A 14,680-nucleotide genomic window follows, 5' to 3' on the forward strand; every position below is an offset into this window, starting at 1 on the left:
ACCGAAATGAACAAACAGGGCCACTTAGATTTGCTGGTTTGTGTTCTGTGTTTTAATACACTGCTTCTGGTGTGATGGGAGATTTAAAGCATTATATGTGCAGTGAAAATCAAAAGATAAGACAAAACAGCTCTGAGTTTTAATTCTATGACTAATTCATTCTCAGAGAATAGTGCAGACACTCAAAGGCAGCGGAAGCCTGTACGGGTTTATAAATATCATATGAGGGGTTGTATTGCAGGTTGCTGCACAAAAATTCACCTCGTTGCTCCGTCATGCAAGTGAATTAACTCAAAGAGGGCAAAATGAATTGTGTGCAAACAGCACAGACGGTCTAATGATGACCGAGTTAACTACAGTCATTTAGCAACAATAATTCTTATAACTATTAAATAAAACATAACAGTATAATCATCAGTTGATATCTTCATACAGTAAAGTCTCCGAAAAGTATCGATTCCAATATCATATAGACTAGACTAGTTTTATTTGAAAAAGCACTGTCGTTTTAACACCACTAGATTGCACTGCAGTGCAGACCTAAAATGTCTAAATGTGCGCACAAAAGCATACAGACTCACAAAATTAAAGACAAGTGGTAGATATTTTCATTGCTATACAGCCATATTGTTGTCACATTTAGTTTTGTAGTCCGGGTAATCGTCTGGACACAATGGCAAAGCTGGAATGTCTTTGATCTCGGCAAACGGTTTTACCCGAAAACAGTCGCTCTTTCCAAAATGATTCTAGGCTGTAAGAAGAAATATGAAGATGGTGTAAAAAAAAACGTAGGATGGAAATGGTGTAAAATGTTTAAGATATTCATAGTTCCCGTGTTATTCAGCCTTTCGCTTCTCCGTCATTGTCCGCTCCCGTTTCACTGTTCACTACTCAATCCTCTTCCTCCCCTTCAGCTTCACCCTCTCCTTCCTCCTCCTGCATGAACTCCACCATCAGCTCAGCCGTACAGGTGGCTTCTCCCAGACCGTTGACGGCTTTGCAGGTGTACTTGGCGTCATCATCAGGACAGACCTCTGAGATCACCAGACTACAGTGGCCATCCTCTTCGTAGTCAATCTGGAAGTGACGCGTCTCCTTAATAGGCAGGTCGTCCTTGTACCACACAACCTCGGGGTCTGGGTAGCCTTTGTGTTTAGAAGACAGAGGAGATCAGTAATAAATCAAATACGCCATGCAACAACTCACTGAACGTAGGTCTACCAACGATTAACCGTAAGGGCTTCCTGTAGCATTTACATATCAATACACAGAGTAGTGTAAACATTATGAATCATAACCAGCACTGATTTGCTACTTTTCTGTCTCATGATGTTAAAATTGTCAAGCTTAAATGTTATTTTTACATCACCACATTAAAGAGGAAAATGTTGATAAAGTAATTGGTAAGTAGAGAAAAAGTTAACTAGTTAAACTTTAAATCAATAAAGGAGATAGCAACACTTTTTAATATAACAATACTACTTTTTAACTGACTGATGGAATTTGAAGTTGAGAGAGCTAATAATAAGGTTATAGCTGATACTCTTAGCATGTACAAAAAGTTTGTACAAACAGAGTTTTGTTGCATTAAGATTAAAGTATTTTCTTAATTTTAATGAAATCCCTTTAGTCCCTAAGATATGTTTAGACACCATAAAGATATTTATTTTTTAGCATTCAACCACAATAATAGGAGATTAAATAAGAACCTGGAATTTCACTTACAAGCTACAGTAAAGGATATTTCTTTCAGAAGTCAGTAAGAAATTAATATATTTATTCAGCAAGGATGCATTCAGTTGATCTAATATGGCAGTAAAGAAATGTATTTAAATTTAAGGGTTAAGAGCAGAAGAATTATAAATATATAGATTTATGCCAGCACTAAAAAAACTACTGTCAAGATTTATTAAATTAAAATTTATTAAAAAAATTGTAAAAAGCATTCACATCGTTGTTATCACAACTTGTGGTGTGAATGCAGCATCATTTACGCTGCTTTTGCAGAGATTGAATTATTTCGTTGGACAAAAGATTTCATTGGTCATTACAGAAATGACCCGGCTGTGTCCGTGTTGTTTAATTTGCACATTGCCATTAGAACTTTCCACTCCCATAGGATTGCGTTCTCATGTTAATTTTCCCTTTTTAGTAAATCTGTCCCTTGAAGTATGAAAGCCTCCCCAGGTTAAAGGTCATTACCCTCAATCTTGCAGTCAAAGCGGGCAGCACTGCCTTCCACCACTTCCACGTCCTGTATGACAGAGGAGAAGCTGGGGGCCACAGGAGTGCGGTTTTCATCCTCCACGCTCTCAAGGAAGGGTGCAGGAGGCTCTTCTAAACACACACACGTTCATTTATGTGCAATTCATATTTTAACATGTATGACATTTAACATGCAATGTTCAGTATCAATATTAAAAAATGGCAGCGACATCAATTGTGAAAATAGCATATTTTCTTAGCATAGATGCTATTTACATTAAGTGCAAATAGCTATGGACTCTACTTACACTACGAGAAAATAGCAGCATTATTTAAGTGCAAATAGCATTTTTCTGCTATAATACTTATTGCAAATGTCAGTAATCTGCACCTCAGTATTGAAACGTATTATAAAACAGAAGGCAAATTATTAAGTGTAAAGGTCAATTTTGATTCAAATTATTAAATAGATGCTATGGTTATTGGGACAATAAAGCCCTCCATACACCTACCATAACACTTTACTTTCAACTTTTTCATTATCTCCTTCATTATTATTGAACAAAACAGCATTTATGATGTGATTTGAAATTTAAAAAGGGAGAAAAAATGTCATCAGAAGATGGAACCAATGAACTGACATCAAACATTTATTAGTAATGATGACTATCCCAATCACACATATATCCTAATCCCAGCTAGTGTAAATAGCCATTGGTAAAAATTGGTTGCTGGACCATTACCGTCAGTCGGGGAACTTTTCTTTGGGCCGATTCCTCCTAACATTCCCATAGAGCTGAACCTGGAGATGGCTCGCACTGCGTTCCCTGTTTTCTGCACAGACACTCACAAACATGAATACTAAGATCCGCCAAGAAAACAGTTTCCCACGTAACTCATAGAAATGAATTCTTTATCTAACATATAAATCTAAATAAACGCCTGTGCATATACCTGCCAGCGGCGTCTCAGGATGTATTTCTTCATCCTCTCTTTGGACAGTTGTTTAGCCTCCATATTTTTGGTGTCCTGTTTGAGCCAAGAGTGCTCCAAACACTGAGCGCAGGTCAGCCTGGCCCTGCAGAGTGACATTTATAGGGTCACAAGAGTCAGATCAAATGCTTAAAATGCTTTTATCAACATCGAGCATGAAGTAATACATTTGAGTGATAATTACACCATCTGCAATAATATAGTTTTTACTAGCTTCTTTGTTGCTAAGGGTCTGTGCCAGGATGCACTGTTCAAGAAATGTGCATCTACTTACACAGTGCTTTAAAAAGTTTTTGATTAATTTGGAACGCTGCTGGTATTTCTATAAAAATGATAATGTGTCTAAATCAGAATTTCTTCAGAATGTTTTCCGAAGCTTACCTCATGTCCTTTTTTAGGAGACTGCTGATGAAGTCCTTGGCCTGATCTGAAATCTCATCAAATGCCTCATCCTCAAAATCCCAGGTGGCTGAGGTGACATTGGCAAGGGTTTCATTGTCATTGTCTCCCATGAATGGAGAGAGACCACTGACACTGAGGGTAAACAAGAGGCAATAATCTTTGATTCTGTTAAAGCATTCAATCAAGATGTGATGTAAGGTACAACAGGACTAAAAGCATCCCTTAAGGCAAACATTTTGTATATTTGTATATATGCATGTAAATTTGTTTAATTCACCAAGGATGCATTAAATTGAACAAAATATCAATTACATTGTATCACGGTTTCCACAAATACTTATGTAACAATAGATCAAAAGTTAAATCAATCAATCAATCAATCAATCAGAATGATTTTTGAAAGATAGTGTGACACTTTTCCCCCCACTGGAATAAATTACATTAAAATGTAATATAAAACAGCTATTTTAAACGTCAATAACATTTTACAATATTACATTTTAACTGTATTTTGGATCAAATAAATGCTTCCTTTATTATATGTATACATATTTATTGATTATGGTGTTATGTATTCAGTTAAGTGTTCTTTAAAAAAAATACTAAAATGCTATAGTTTAGAGATAGTAATGAAGTCATACAGTTTACAGTATAGACAATATTTATTGGATAGGGGTTGAACAGTTTCAGGCATTCTCATGTGCAATATTTAAAAATTGATTGATCAAGTTTGATCAGGACAGTTTTCACAACAACAAAAAATGTTTTAGGAAAGGATTTTATTTTCATTTATTTTTAATGGCTGTTTAGTAATTAAAGGTAAAGTCAAAAAATGCCATTTGACTGCTGGGGGCTATCAGCCTCTTGCAACTTGAAAATAAAATTAACTAACACATGTCAGTTTAAATATTTATACTCTACCTCCAAGGAATCAAAACTGTGTTTATGTGATAAATTGAAAAAGCAAGCTTGGCAAGCCAGTTGTCCAAAAACTAATAGCGGCCTTAAAAGGAAATGTTTCCAGTCCTCAGCATTGATTACTGTGCCTTTACGTGCTACAGTTTTTAGCGACTGTTGGAGGAGTGATACTGATGTAGCCGAGAAACCGATTTATCACTCACAGAATGTAACAGATGACGCCAATACTCCACATGTCTGTTGGGTAGCTGATAGCTTCATAGTTGATCACCTCAGGAGCTACAAACTCAGGAGTTCCAAACAGAACCTTCAGAGAGCCTGAATCCTCTGAAAACAGAAATAAAAAAAACATTAAAACTGTGCCAGAAAACCAGACGCTGTTTGTTTTTTTGCAGTTGTTTATGCCTGTTTACCCAGCCTTCGAGCAAGTCCAAAGTCAATGAGCTTGATCTTGCTTCCTGTCTTGTTGATGCACATGATGTTCTCAGGTTTGAGGTCCAAGTGGACAATGCCCTGCTTGTGGATAAACTGCACTCCATCAATGATCTGCAGCATGTACTTAATCACCTCTCGCTCAGTCAGCTCGAAATCCTCATCAACGATTCGCTCAAACAACTCGCCTCAGAAATCCTGCAGCCAGTGGGGACCACAATGACATTATTGTTAAGGGGCGCTAACTAGTCACTGTCAGAATGCAATCTCAATGCATTAGAACTGTTTATGCACATTCCGTTTAACAACCAGATGAACACTGTCTAGAGTGCTAAACAATTATTTTACAGTCAGGGAGATTTAATTCTGGGCTATTTTCCATCATGGCTGCCAAGCTGAAGTGGAGAGCATCTATGCTTTCTTCTCTCCACCCCCGTGTTTCTCCATCTCACTATATAAGGACATGTGACACGCACTTCTCCCATCACAGAGTGCTGGTTTTTACATTCCACTCTCGCCTTAAAAAGCTAAACCGGTGGAATGATTTAAAGGTGTTGAAAAAACAACTAACAAACACTACAGCCTGTTCAAAGCAAGTTCAAACACCAGGATACACCAAGTTAAATCACCACTCCCAAACTGGAAAGTATCTGATGGACTTCTCATGAAAGCCTTTATTCAGTCAACCTGTACCATGTTAGTCTTTCTGCTTGGACATTGAAGAGATAGGGACTCACATCTCCAAAACCATGACCATGTCGGATTTTCCCTCAAAGGCGTCCACGCATTGCACCAGTTTGGGGTGGTGGAGGCTGTTCATGATGTCAATCTCCTGCCTCACATTTTCCTTTTCCTTCTGAGAGAATGCCTTGATGAACTTCCTGCCCATACCTTCTTGGTGGACTTTTCCATAAGTTTAAAGACTTGACCAAATTTTCCCCTTTAATAAATAAGAGAAAGGCAATGAGAACTGTGAGAAAAAAAGCCAATTTAAAATGGTATGTTATACTGATAATGCATCTCTTACGTTCCTAAGCGGTCCTCTATATCATAGAAGTCTTTCACACTGCAGTCTTTCTTAATGACCACATCTTTGTATTCTGGTTCTTTCTCTTCATCTGTGAAATGAACAGGATATGTATCAGACTGGCCATGTGGGAGTCGTGTTAGTAAACTCTGGATTCAGGAGGGATGGAATGGTGGGCTAATAGCTTTGAACTTCATACCATCATCAGACACAGTGGCTCCAACTTCCCCCTCTTCCTTTTTCTCTGGAGAAAAAAAATATAAATGTTTTTAAATGGTTACTTTTTAAGCAGTGCATCCTCACTTTTATACTTTTGAGTTTCTAACCATAATCTTACCTGTCTACTAATACTCCACTAACTCTCTAATGAGTACAACAGTATGTGTTAAAGGGACCATTAAAATAAAGTGAAATTATATCATTAAAGTGAATTAAAGTCATTCAAATTTTTATGATGACAGTACAATTTGTCATAGAAAGGCGTGTATATATTTTGTCAAATACGAATGCATAATACAATGAAGGTACAAAGCTATCACTGGGGCGGTACCTTTTCAAACGGTACATGTTTGTTCCTAAAGGGTCTATTTTGGTACCTTAAAGGTACATATTAATACTTAAAGCTTGTATATTTTAACCTAATAGGTACAAAAGTGTACCTTTGAAAAGGTACCGCCCCAGTGAAAGTGTATAAGAATTTTTGGTCCGCACAGATTCTTTCTCGATCAGTAGTGCCACAGTTACACAGATGCTCTTTCTCACCTGTTACCTCCTCCACTCCCACTGTAATGGGCTCAGATTCTGCACTGGGCTCTCCGACTCCATACACATTAACAGCTCGAACGCGAACTTGTACTGACGATCGCGAGAAGGTTCTGGACGTGGTATGAAGTGCTGTTGCAGGAGGTGAGGTCATTCCACGTGTTGTCGATTGAATTCCAGATCTCCAGGTTGTAGGACTGGACAATGCTGCCACCATCATAAGTGGGACCATACCAGGAGAGGTAAGCGAGGATTTTCGGATGTCAGAGGCAGCAGGGATGCCGGCTGGGGATCTGGCTTATCTGGGACACAGATATACATTAAAGCGGTCAGCATTAGTTATATACAAAGCAATGCGTAGAATGATTAAGACACTAGCCTACTAGTAAATATTCTTTATGTTGTATCAAAGTGGTAAATGAAGTCTCTCATAATCAGATCTTCCTCCTTCATGCTTCTTATTATGTGTCTTTCCCTGTCGTTCTTACTCCCATACCTACGATGGTGAGGTTGAGTGAAGCCTGCTTGGTACCAAATTTATTCTGCAGTTCGAGAGTATAGCAACCACAGTGATCTTGGTCACTCGCTGCGATTGTCAGGTGGCTGCTGTTCTCTGCGGTCTCTATGGAAATTCCCCCACTTCCTGGCTGGATCTAAAAAGGAGAAGTATATGCAATGTGTCTCAGTACATAATATAAAACTTTAGGCCTTTAGGCTTTCGTTTTTTGATATTCACCTCTTCTTTAACCACTTTTATATCAAAAACTATATATATATTATATATATTATATCTAAACTGATCCTTATTACTGTAATTGTTCAGTAGGTTTAACAAAGTTTACCTAAGGAAACACAATAGGCAACAGCCATGCTATTCTCATTTCGCCATTATCTAAGTGAGTTCTGCATAATCTTTGCTTCATTTTATACATTAATATATCAGTTTATATGTTTTATACTACGAATACTTTAGCGAATCAGCAATGAATAAATCATTGGTCTCTGAACACGATGAATGATGAGTCTGTTCCCACTATGAAAGGGGCAGCGAATAACGAAATGCTCATGCAACCTTCAGTCTCTTGTTAACAAGTGGGGTACAATACAAAATTCGATTGCACTTTATTTTAGGTTTTTACCGTTAACACTGACTATGACTTTTGCTTCAATAAACTCCTAAAAGTTTATTAGTAGTTATTAAGTTTAGATATCGGGTAGGATTAGGGATGTACAATATGGTCATGCAAAATATGTGCTTTATTAGAACTAATAAACAGCCAGTATGTTAATAATAAGGCATGCTAATAATCAACAGTCTTCACTATTCTAAAGTGTTACATTAAATGGTTATCCAAAATACTTTATTAAATAATTTGTCATTTATTTTAACAGTAGCGACTATTTAGTTTACATCTGCTATATTTCACAACTCTTCTCTAAACTAAAAGCTTAGATGAGTTACTAAAATAAAATCATTCAATATGTTTTTTCTATATTACAACAAAATGACTATTGAAAGTTCAATTAAATATTTTTCCATTTATCTGAATATCAGTTAATCAACCAGTACTTTATGTAACATTGACATTGACATTAACTGTGAATCAATACTGATCACAAAAAGAATGACATTAGATTTCGTCATTGTTCAAACGCTTTCTTTTTTTCCTACCGGCTTTTTAAATTTGAGCCAGGTGCAAGTTATGGGTGCTGTCCCTCCAAAGTTGCCCAACAGCTCCACCTTTTCTCCTGCCCTGATCTTCTGATCTCCAGGGAACTGCAGAAACTGTGGCGGAGAACCTGCATGCCATCATAAGCAAACATAGGTTCATATTTACCACTCTCATAATAGTTATTTCTTATTTTCTCTCTCTGTCTGTCTGTGTCTCTGTACATGGCCTTCAGGTCAAATATTCCTTGGGCCTGTATGGTTATGTAAGGCATAATGGGAGAGCTATCTTACCCTGTTTGGGGGGAGCTGGTTTCTTCTTTATTCTGGCTTCATCTGCAGAGGAGAGAGAGAGCATGTATTTACATAAGATAGCATCTACGGCATATTTTTAGCTAAACATATAATTATTATAAATATTCCATGAACGGACAGTTCAGCCAAAATTCTCATAGTATTCATTCTTCTAAAGAACACAGCGTAAGATATTCTAAACTACTGTTTACTTTCATGTAAAAAAGAAAAGAAAGACAAATTATGTTATATGATAGCAATGATTGTTTTTATAGAGGTTTGTATTATAGAGACTATTATATCAACAACAAAAAAAATCCCATACGCTGTAAAAGATTTTCTGTGGAGTATGTATTGCTTTTTGTTATATGTCAAGTATGCATAAAACAAATAAATAAATATTAAAGAATGTGATGCCTAATTTGCATATTTGAAAAAAAGTCACAAAACAGTGTGTATTATATCATATCGCAATACCCAAGAGTTATTTTCTTCCTTAATAATAATAATAATAATAATAATAATAATAATAATTGATTAATAATAATAATAATAGTAAAAATAAATTAGTAATGCAGATATCAAAATTTCCAGCAATCAACCCCGGTTACATTATTGATATTTCATTTGGCGATTTCAAAGGAAACAGCTAGTCAACATTTAACTGAGAACTGATAGGAGTTCTATGCTCCTGGCAGCATCCAGAGAGAGAGAGAGAGAGAGAGAGAGAGAGAGAGAGAGAGAGAGAGACAGAGAGAGAGAGAGAGAGAGAGAGAGAGAGAGAGAGAGAGAGAGAGAGAGAGAGAGAGAGAGAGAGAGAGAGAGAGAGAGAGAGAGAGAGAGAGAGAGAGAGAGAGAGAGAGAGAGAGAGAGAGAGAGAGAGAGAGAGAGAGAGAGAGAGAGAGAGAGAGAGAGAGAGAGAGAGAGAGAGAGAGAGAGAGAGAGAGAGAGAGAGAGAGAGAGAGAGAGAGAGAGAGAGAGAGAGAGAGAGAGAGAGAGAGAGAAAGAGGGTGTCTGTGTGGAATTCCCCTTATACGGACATGCTAAATATAGGGTCTCCAAGATCCAGGAAGCAGTGGCTCTCTCTCTCCACTATTTATTTAAGGTTTGATCGCCGTCAAGAAACAATGCAACATGTAAACCCCACTAATACTCCAGCACACTCCAAACAGAGAGACTGAGAAAGGGGAGAACAGGGGTGAGGAAGACAGAGAGGACAGTCAGATCTTTATGTGTTTCAGCTCGCAGAAGTCTACCATTTTAGGCCTTCTCTTCGTCTTCTATTGCTTCTTTCCTCTCTTTCATTTTCTCTCTTATGCTTGGACACACCTGAACTTTTTCCACAAGCACTGTGGGAATACAATGTTCTCCGTTCTGGTATTTGCCAGTAACATGCTTTTCATGCACTAAATTGTAAATCACTTTGACATTGTTTATTAAGAACATAACTGCAATGTAAATGTGAGCCACTTAGAGGCTGCTATGCTTATGAAATACTAGAAGACCAAATGCAGCAGTACAACTGGTTGCCTATTGTTCCAAAACACAATCGGCTGAGTTTATTTTCTACTCTATCGTGATCACATGGATTAAAATGTAGGATCTAGTGTAACCATTGTGTTAAAAGCCGGAACAAAACAAACAGGCAAACCATTTGAGCACTATAGATACAATCTGCCATCAGACACTGTGTGATGGAAATCCACTTTGGGAGTCTATACAGAGTGCGCGTGATGACCATTGTTCCTGTCTATAAGGTCAACGTCTCACATGACAAATATTTTTGAAAGGCAAATTGGAATTAAATGTTCACTAAATATGTAGAAGACAATGCTTTTGCCAACAATTCCCGATGATTAAGGACATCAAAAGGAGAAAATAGACATTAATGGTGAAGATATGCTTACTACCTCAAAGTGGTGTAAAACACAAGGCCCATTTACAATATGACAAGACTGAATATGTGTTGCAAATGTTTGTTGTAGATAAGTATTTTAATATAAACAATGGATTCCCAAATACAAATAAAAATGTACAAAAATGTCAGTATATTATTGCCCAGCTCTTTATATAAAGCATGTACAGCTTTATATGAATATATGTCCACATTTATCCACATACATATACTCATGTAGTCCAATATATAGAATATCTCAAAATGTAAAGTATATTACCACTCAGCTCTAGTTGAATGAATGACTTGATACTCTTTTAAAGGTGCTCTCAACAAGACATGAACTTTCTGTGTTTCTGTGTTTACTCATCCTCATTTTGAAACCTGCATGAACACTATTTGTTTTTTCTACAGTAGTTTTTCAGGAGTTTGTTTTTTTCATGCTGACCATGAAAACTTGGAATATTGTCCATGAGTTTTGTGGACTGCTTCTATGTATAATTTTCAGAGCATCTTTAATGAGGAAGAGAGCAGCACGAACATTCTTCAAAATGTCTCCTTTTATGACATGAGGTTGATTATTGACATTTTATCCATTTATAAACATGCCAAGTAAACAGGAGACGACGTATGTCCTTACTCACTTTCTGTAGTGGGAGTTGAAGAAGAGCTCTTCCTATTTTTCTTATCTGCTGATGGGTCTGAGGGATCTAGAGGAATGCGGAAAAAAAAAAGAATTAAACAATAATTTCTCCTTTTTTATTTCACATAAATCTAATTATGAGTTTAGGAGGACGTTAACATTGGTAGCATTGTTACTGGGTTATTGATATTGCACCATCACTTAATATTACATGTTTTCAATGACATGCATAAGAGAGGGTCTAGAAGACACTTACCATCTACAGTGACCATACAGGAACACTCTGCTTTACCGTGCAAAGCGTTCTCTGCCTTACATGTGTAGCGCCCTTCATCCTCCGGTAGAGCCTTGTCGATTGTAAGTGAACACTTTTCACCTGATGTGAAACAAGAGGTAGCATTTTATTGAGTATATGACAATTTAATTGTTTTTAGACAGAAGGTTATTGTGAATTGAAAACTAAATGCTGGGATTATACATTGTAAAAGCTCTTATGCCAGGTATGTTATTGGTACACCTATTGAAGCTTGATTAAAAATGGATACTTGATTTCCAAAAATAAATAATAGTATAAATAAAAAGTGTATATAATAAATGGAATAGTGGAAAAGTCTGCACCATTTTGTCTGTATTAACCAAAGGCTTTAAATTCTTCAAATTCTTCTCCATAAATAAATAACTTTGAGGCAAATGATTACATTATCATAAAATATTAGTAAATACATGACCACAGATATCTAAATAGTAAAAGAAAATAGTAAGAAAAGTTATTTTCTATCGGTTAGTGTTTTTACAATTAAGAAATAAGTTAATAATATTTTGCACTGCCAACACAAGTCTTAGGAACGTTCTTATCTTTTTCTCAAGATTGTTCTAGCGAAAAACCTAAGACAAATTAGATTTCCTATTATTAAGTATAAATAAGGTAATAAGTTACCATAACACCCAACTTGCTTTAACCCCAAAAGTAAGGTGTGCAATGAATTTATTTGGTTTAATATTAAACCTGTCAAGAAGATTTTCCTAAGACAATATCTCAGAACTGCACTTTCAAAATTGAACATTTTTACAAACAAAAGAAGATTTTGATAAATCCATACCCTGCTTTTAAACATAAAATCGACCAAAACAACCAACAGCCTAAAGCACTGGATAACATAAGGGACACCCATCACATCCCTGTTCAATTTAGACTCACAGGGAATCCTCTATAGCTATTTCAGAACTTTCTAATTGTGACCCAGATCATCATTCTGTCTCGTGTCACAGGAAGGGGTTAGAGAGAACTTAAACCCTCAGATCAAATAACCTAATGTGAATGAGCTCAAAGAACTAAGATAACACTCACTGAGTGCTCCAGTTGGCAATGAATCTGCCTCAGCTTTAACATCATTCCTCTCAGCATGTGATTTACAACACAGCTCAGAACACTAAAGTAGGGACTTTCGGAAAAGAGGTTTTAAAGCTGTCCTCGTCATTCAGTAACTCTACAGACCCAGTGTTATCACCTTTCACTGGAACTGTCTGTCGCATTTAAACATATGTTAATCAAAAGCCATAAAGAACTGCGTAGAAAATAAGATCAGTAGTATTTCGCATTGCACACCGATACGTAAAACGTATCTACTTTCATACCTTCCTGTGATAAGACAATGAACTTGGATGCCTTCACAATTTTCCCATCAAGAATCCAGGTGATGACGGCTTGGGGGTCAGAGGTCACCTGACACTCTAACCTCAGTCTCTCACCATCCACCACAGCGATGTCACTGAGGGGCTGTTTGAAAACGGGCAGCTTTCCCGCATCCTTCTCTCCTCCATTCACAACTTTTGCCTTTTTGTCATTTGTCTCTGTTATCTGTCCATCAGATGTCTTCTTCTCTGAGCTGACTTTCTCCTTTTTCTCAGTTGTCCCTGCATCAGTGCCGCTGGTTTTTTTCTCTGTCGTTATGCTTTTCCTTTGTGTTAACCTTTTTATCAACTGCACCCCCATTTACGCCATTGACATCACTTTGCTTTTCCTTCTGTGGAGTCTTGGGTGCTAGCTTGGACGAATTCTGTTCGTTCTTTTCGGTCTTCTCTGCTTCCGGTGCTTGCTTCTTGCTCAGGACGGACCTGAAGTCTGAAGCTGTGCTGCTCGGAGGTGGCGTGGCAGCAGGTGTTTTGGGTGAACCATCTTTCTTGTTGAGCAGTGACCTAAAGTCAACCTTTGTTGGGGTGCTTGTCTTGATCTCAGACCCTGCCTTAGGCCCTGAGCGGGGCTTTAGAGCTGCCCTAAAGTCTGTCATCTGGCTTCCTTTGCTAACCTCTAGAAATTAAAACCAAATTTATGAAAGCTCCTTTCGTCAGTTCCTCTCAGCTCCTTTGGTAGGTGTTCCTTCAAGCTGTGAATGAATACTGATGTCCAGCTGTATGAACGATTCCTTCACGATCCCGCTGGTCCAGTGACTTTGTGGAGGTCCTGCTCTGTCTGTGGTCACTGTGCAACTCTCTGTTCTCCCCACTCAAACCACTGCTGGGACAACCCCTCTGGACCAGAATGAAAGAGGGAGGAGAGAATAGAGGGTAGAGAGAGGACATACAGAAGGAAGGAGAGAGATATGTGAGGGTGGGGAGTGGAACTGGATTGTTTAAAAGCTTAGACTCCATTCTATAATAGGTTAATTGGAGACAGGAACACATTTCATATCTGTGTGGCATCAAAGGGGGGAGCACCATTGCCTTATTAGGGAAACACTTCCAGTGCATGGGCATCAGCACAACAGAACAGAGCTAGGAGGCAAACAGAGGGCAAGATAGCATCAGAATCTGATACATTATTGTAATAATCTGAAAAGAATGAGAATCAGAACAGAAACCAGAAAATAAGCATTCTGATTATCCCGTGGAGGTTTCTTTGGACGCTCCTAACTTTTTGTCCTCTTTATAAATGTGAGGCCCTCATTGGGCCATTTTGAAGACGCATTTCACCAATCATAGTTGACTTGCATGTCTGCAACAGTTTATGTTAAAATGTTACATGGGCAGCCTTATATGGCTATGAACTTCTCTGTAACTCTTCTACTCAAAGTGTGTGTGTGGAAGATGGACACATCATGGGAATGTCTCCTAGATAAAATAGCTTCCTGTGCTGTTTTGCTTCATCACAAGGTGAATTGGTGAGTGAATTTTCCATTGCTGCTGGTATGAAACAGTCAAACTCGCATCTTTAAATTAATCTCCTTATATTTTGTAAATGTACAGTCCTCAATGGCGATCCTAGTGGTCTTAGAGATAACCATAATGATCAGACAGGACTTAATGTCATTACTCAAAGGTCTGATCGGATGCAGCTTGACATCTGATTATTAGAAATACGTTTAAATAGGAGATTTAAAAACAAGGTTTCATTTTGTGTTGCAAAAAGCTGAAAAACCCATTACTATTGTGTGGGATTTAAAC

At 37.5% G+C, this 14,680-nt stretch overlaps 1 protein-coding gene across 1 annotated transcript; it reads right to left on the reverse strand.

Moving 5' to 3' along the window:
- Nucleotides 1-660: 660 nt before the first annotated feature.
- Nucleotides 661-13,752, reverse strand: mylkb (myosin light chain kinase b). Its single transcript, XM_043241369.1, is given in 22 exon segments — nt 661-1,145; nt 2,203-2,337; nt 2,949-3,039; nt 3,160-3,283; nt 3,580-3,732; nt 4,722-4,845; nt 4,932-5,148; nt 5,684-5,829; nt 5,832-5,890; nt 5,978-6,068; nt 6,177-6,221; nt 6,740-6,840; nt 6,842-6,980; nt 6,983-7,030; nt 7,033-7,041; nt 7,236-7,392; nt 8,412-8,539; nt 8,703-8,744; nt 11,241-11,306; nt 11,496-11,615; nt 12,875-13,193; nt 13,195-13,752. Coding segments are annotated over 22 exon segments (2,901 nt in total). The 5' UTR covers nt 13,528-13,752; the 3' UTR covers nt 661-891.
- Nucleotides 13,753-14,680: the final 928 nt, after the last annotated feature.

Source organism: Puntigrus tetrazona, chromosome 6 (assembly GCF_018831695.1).
Source record: "Puntigrus tetrazona isolate hp1 chromosome 6, ASM1883169v1, whole genome shotgun sequence".
NCBI classification, from domain to species: domain Eukaryota; kingdom Metazoa; phylum Chordata; class Actinopteri; order Cypriniformes; family Cyprinidae; genus Puntigrus; species Puntigrus tetrazona.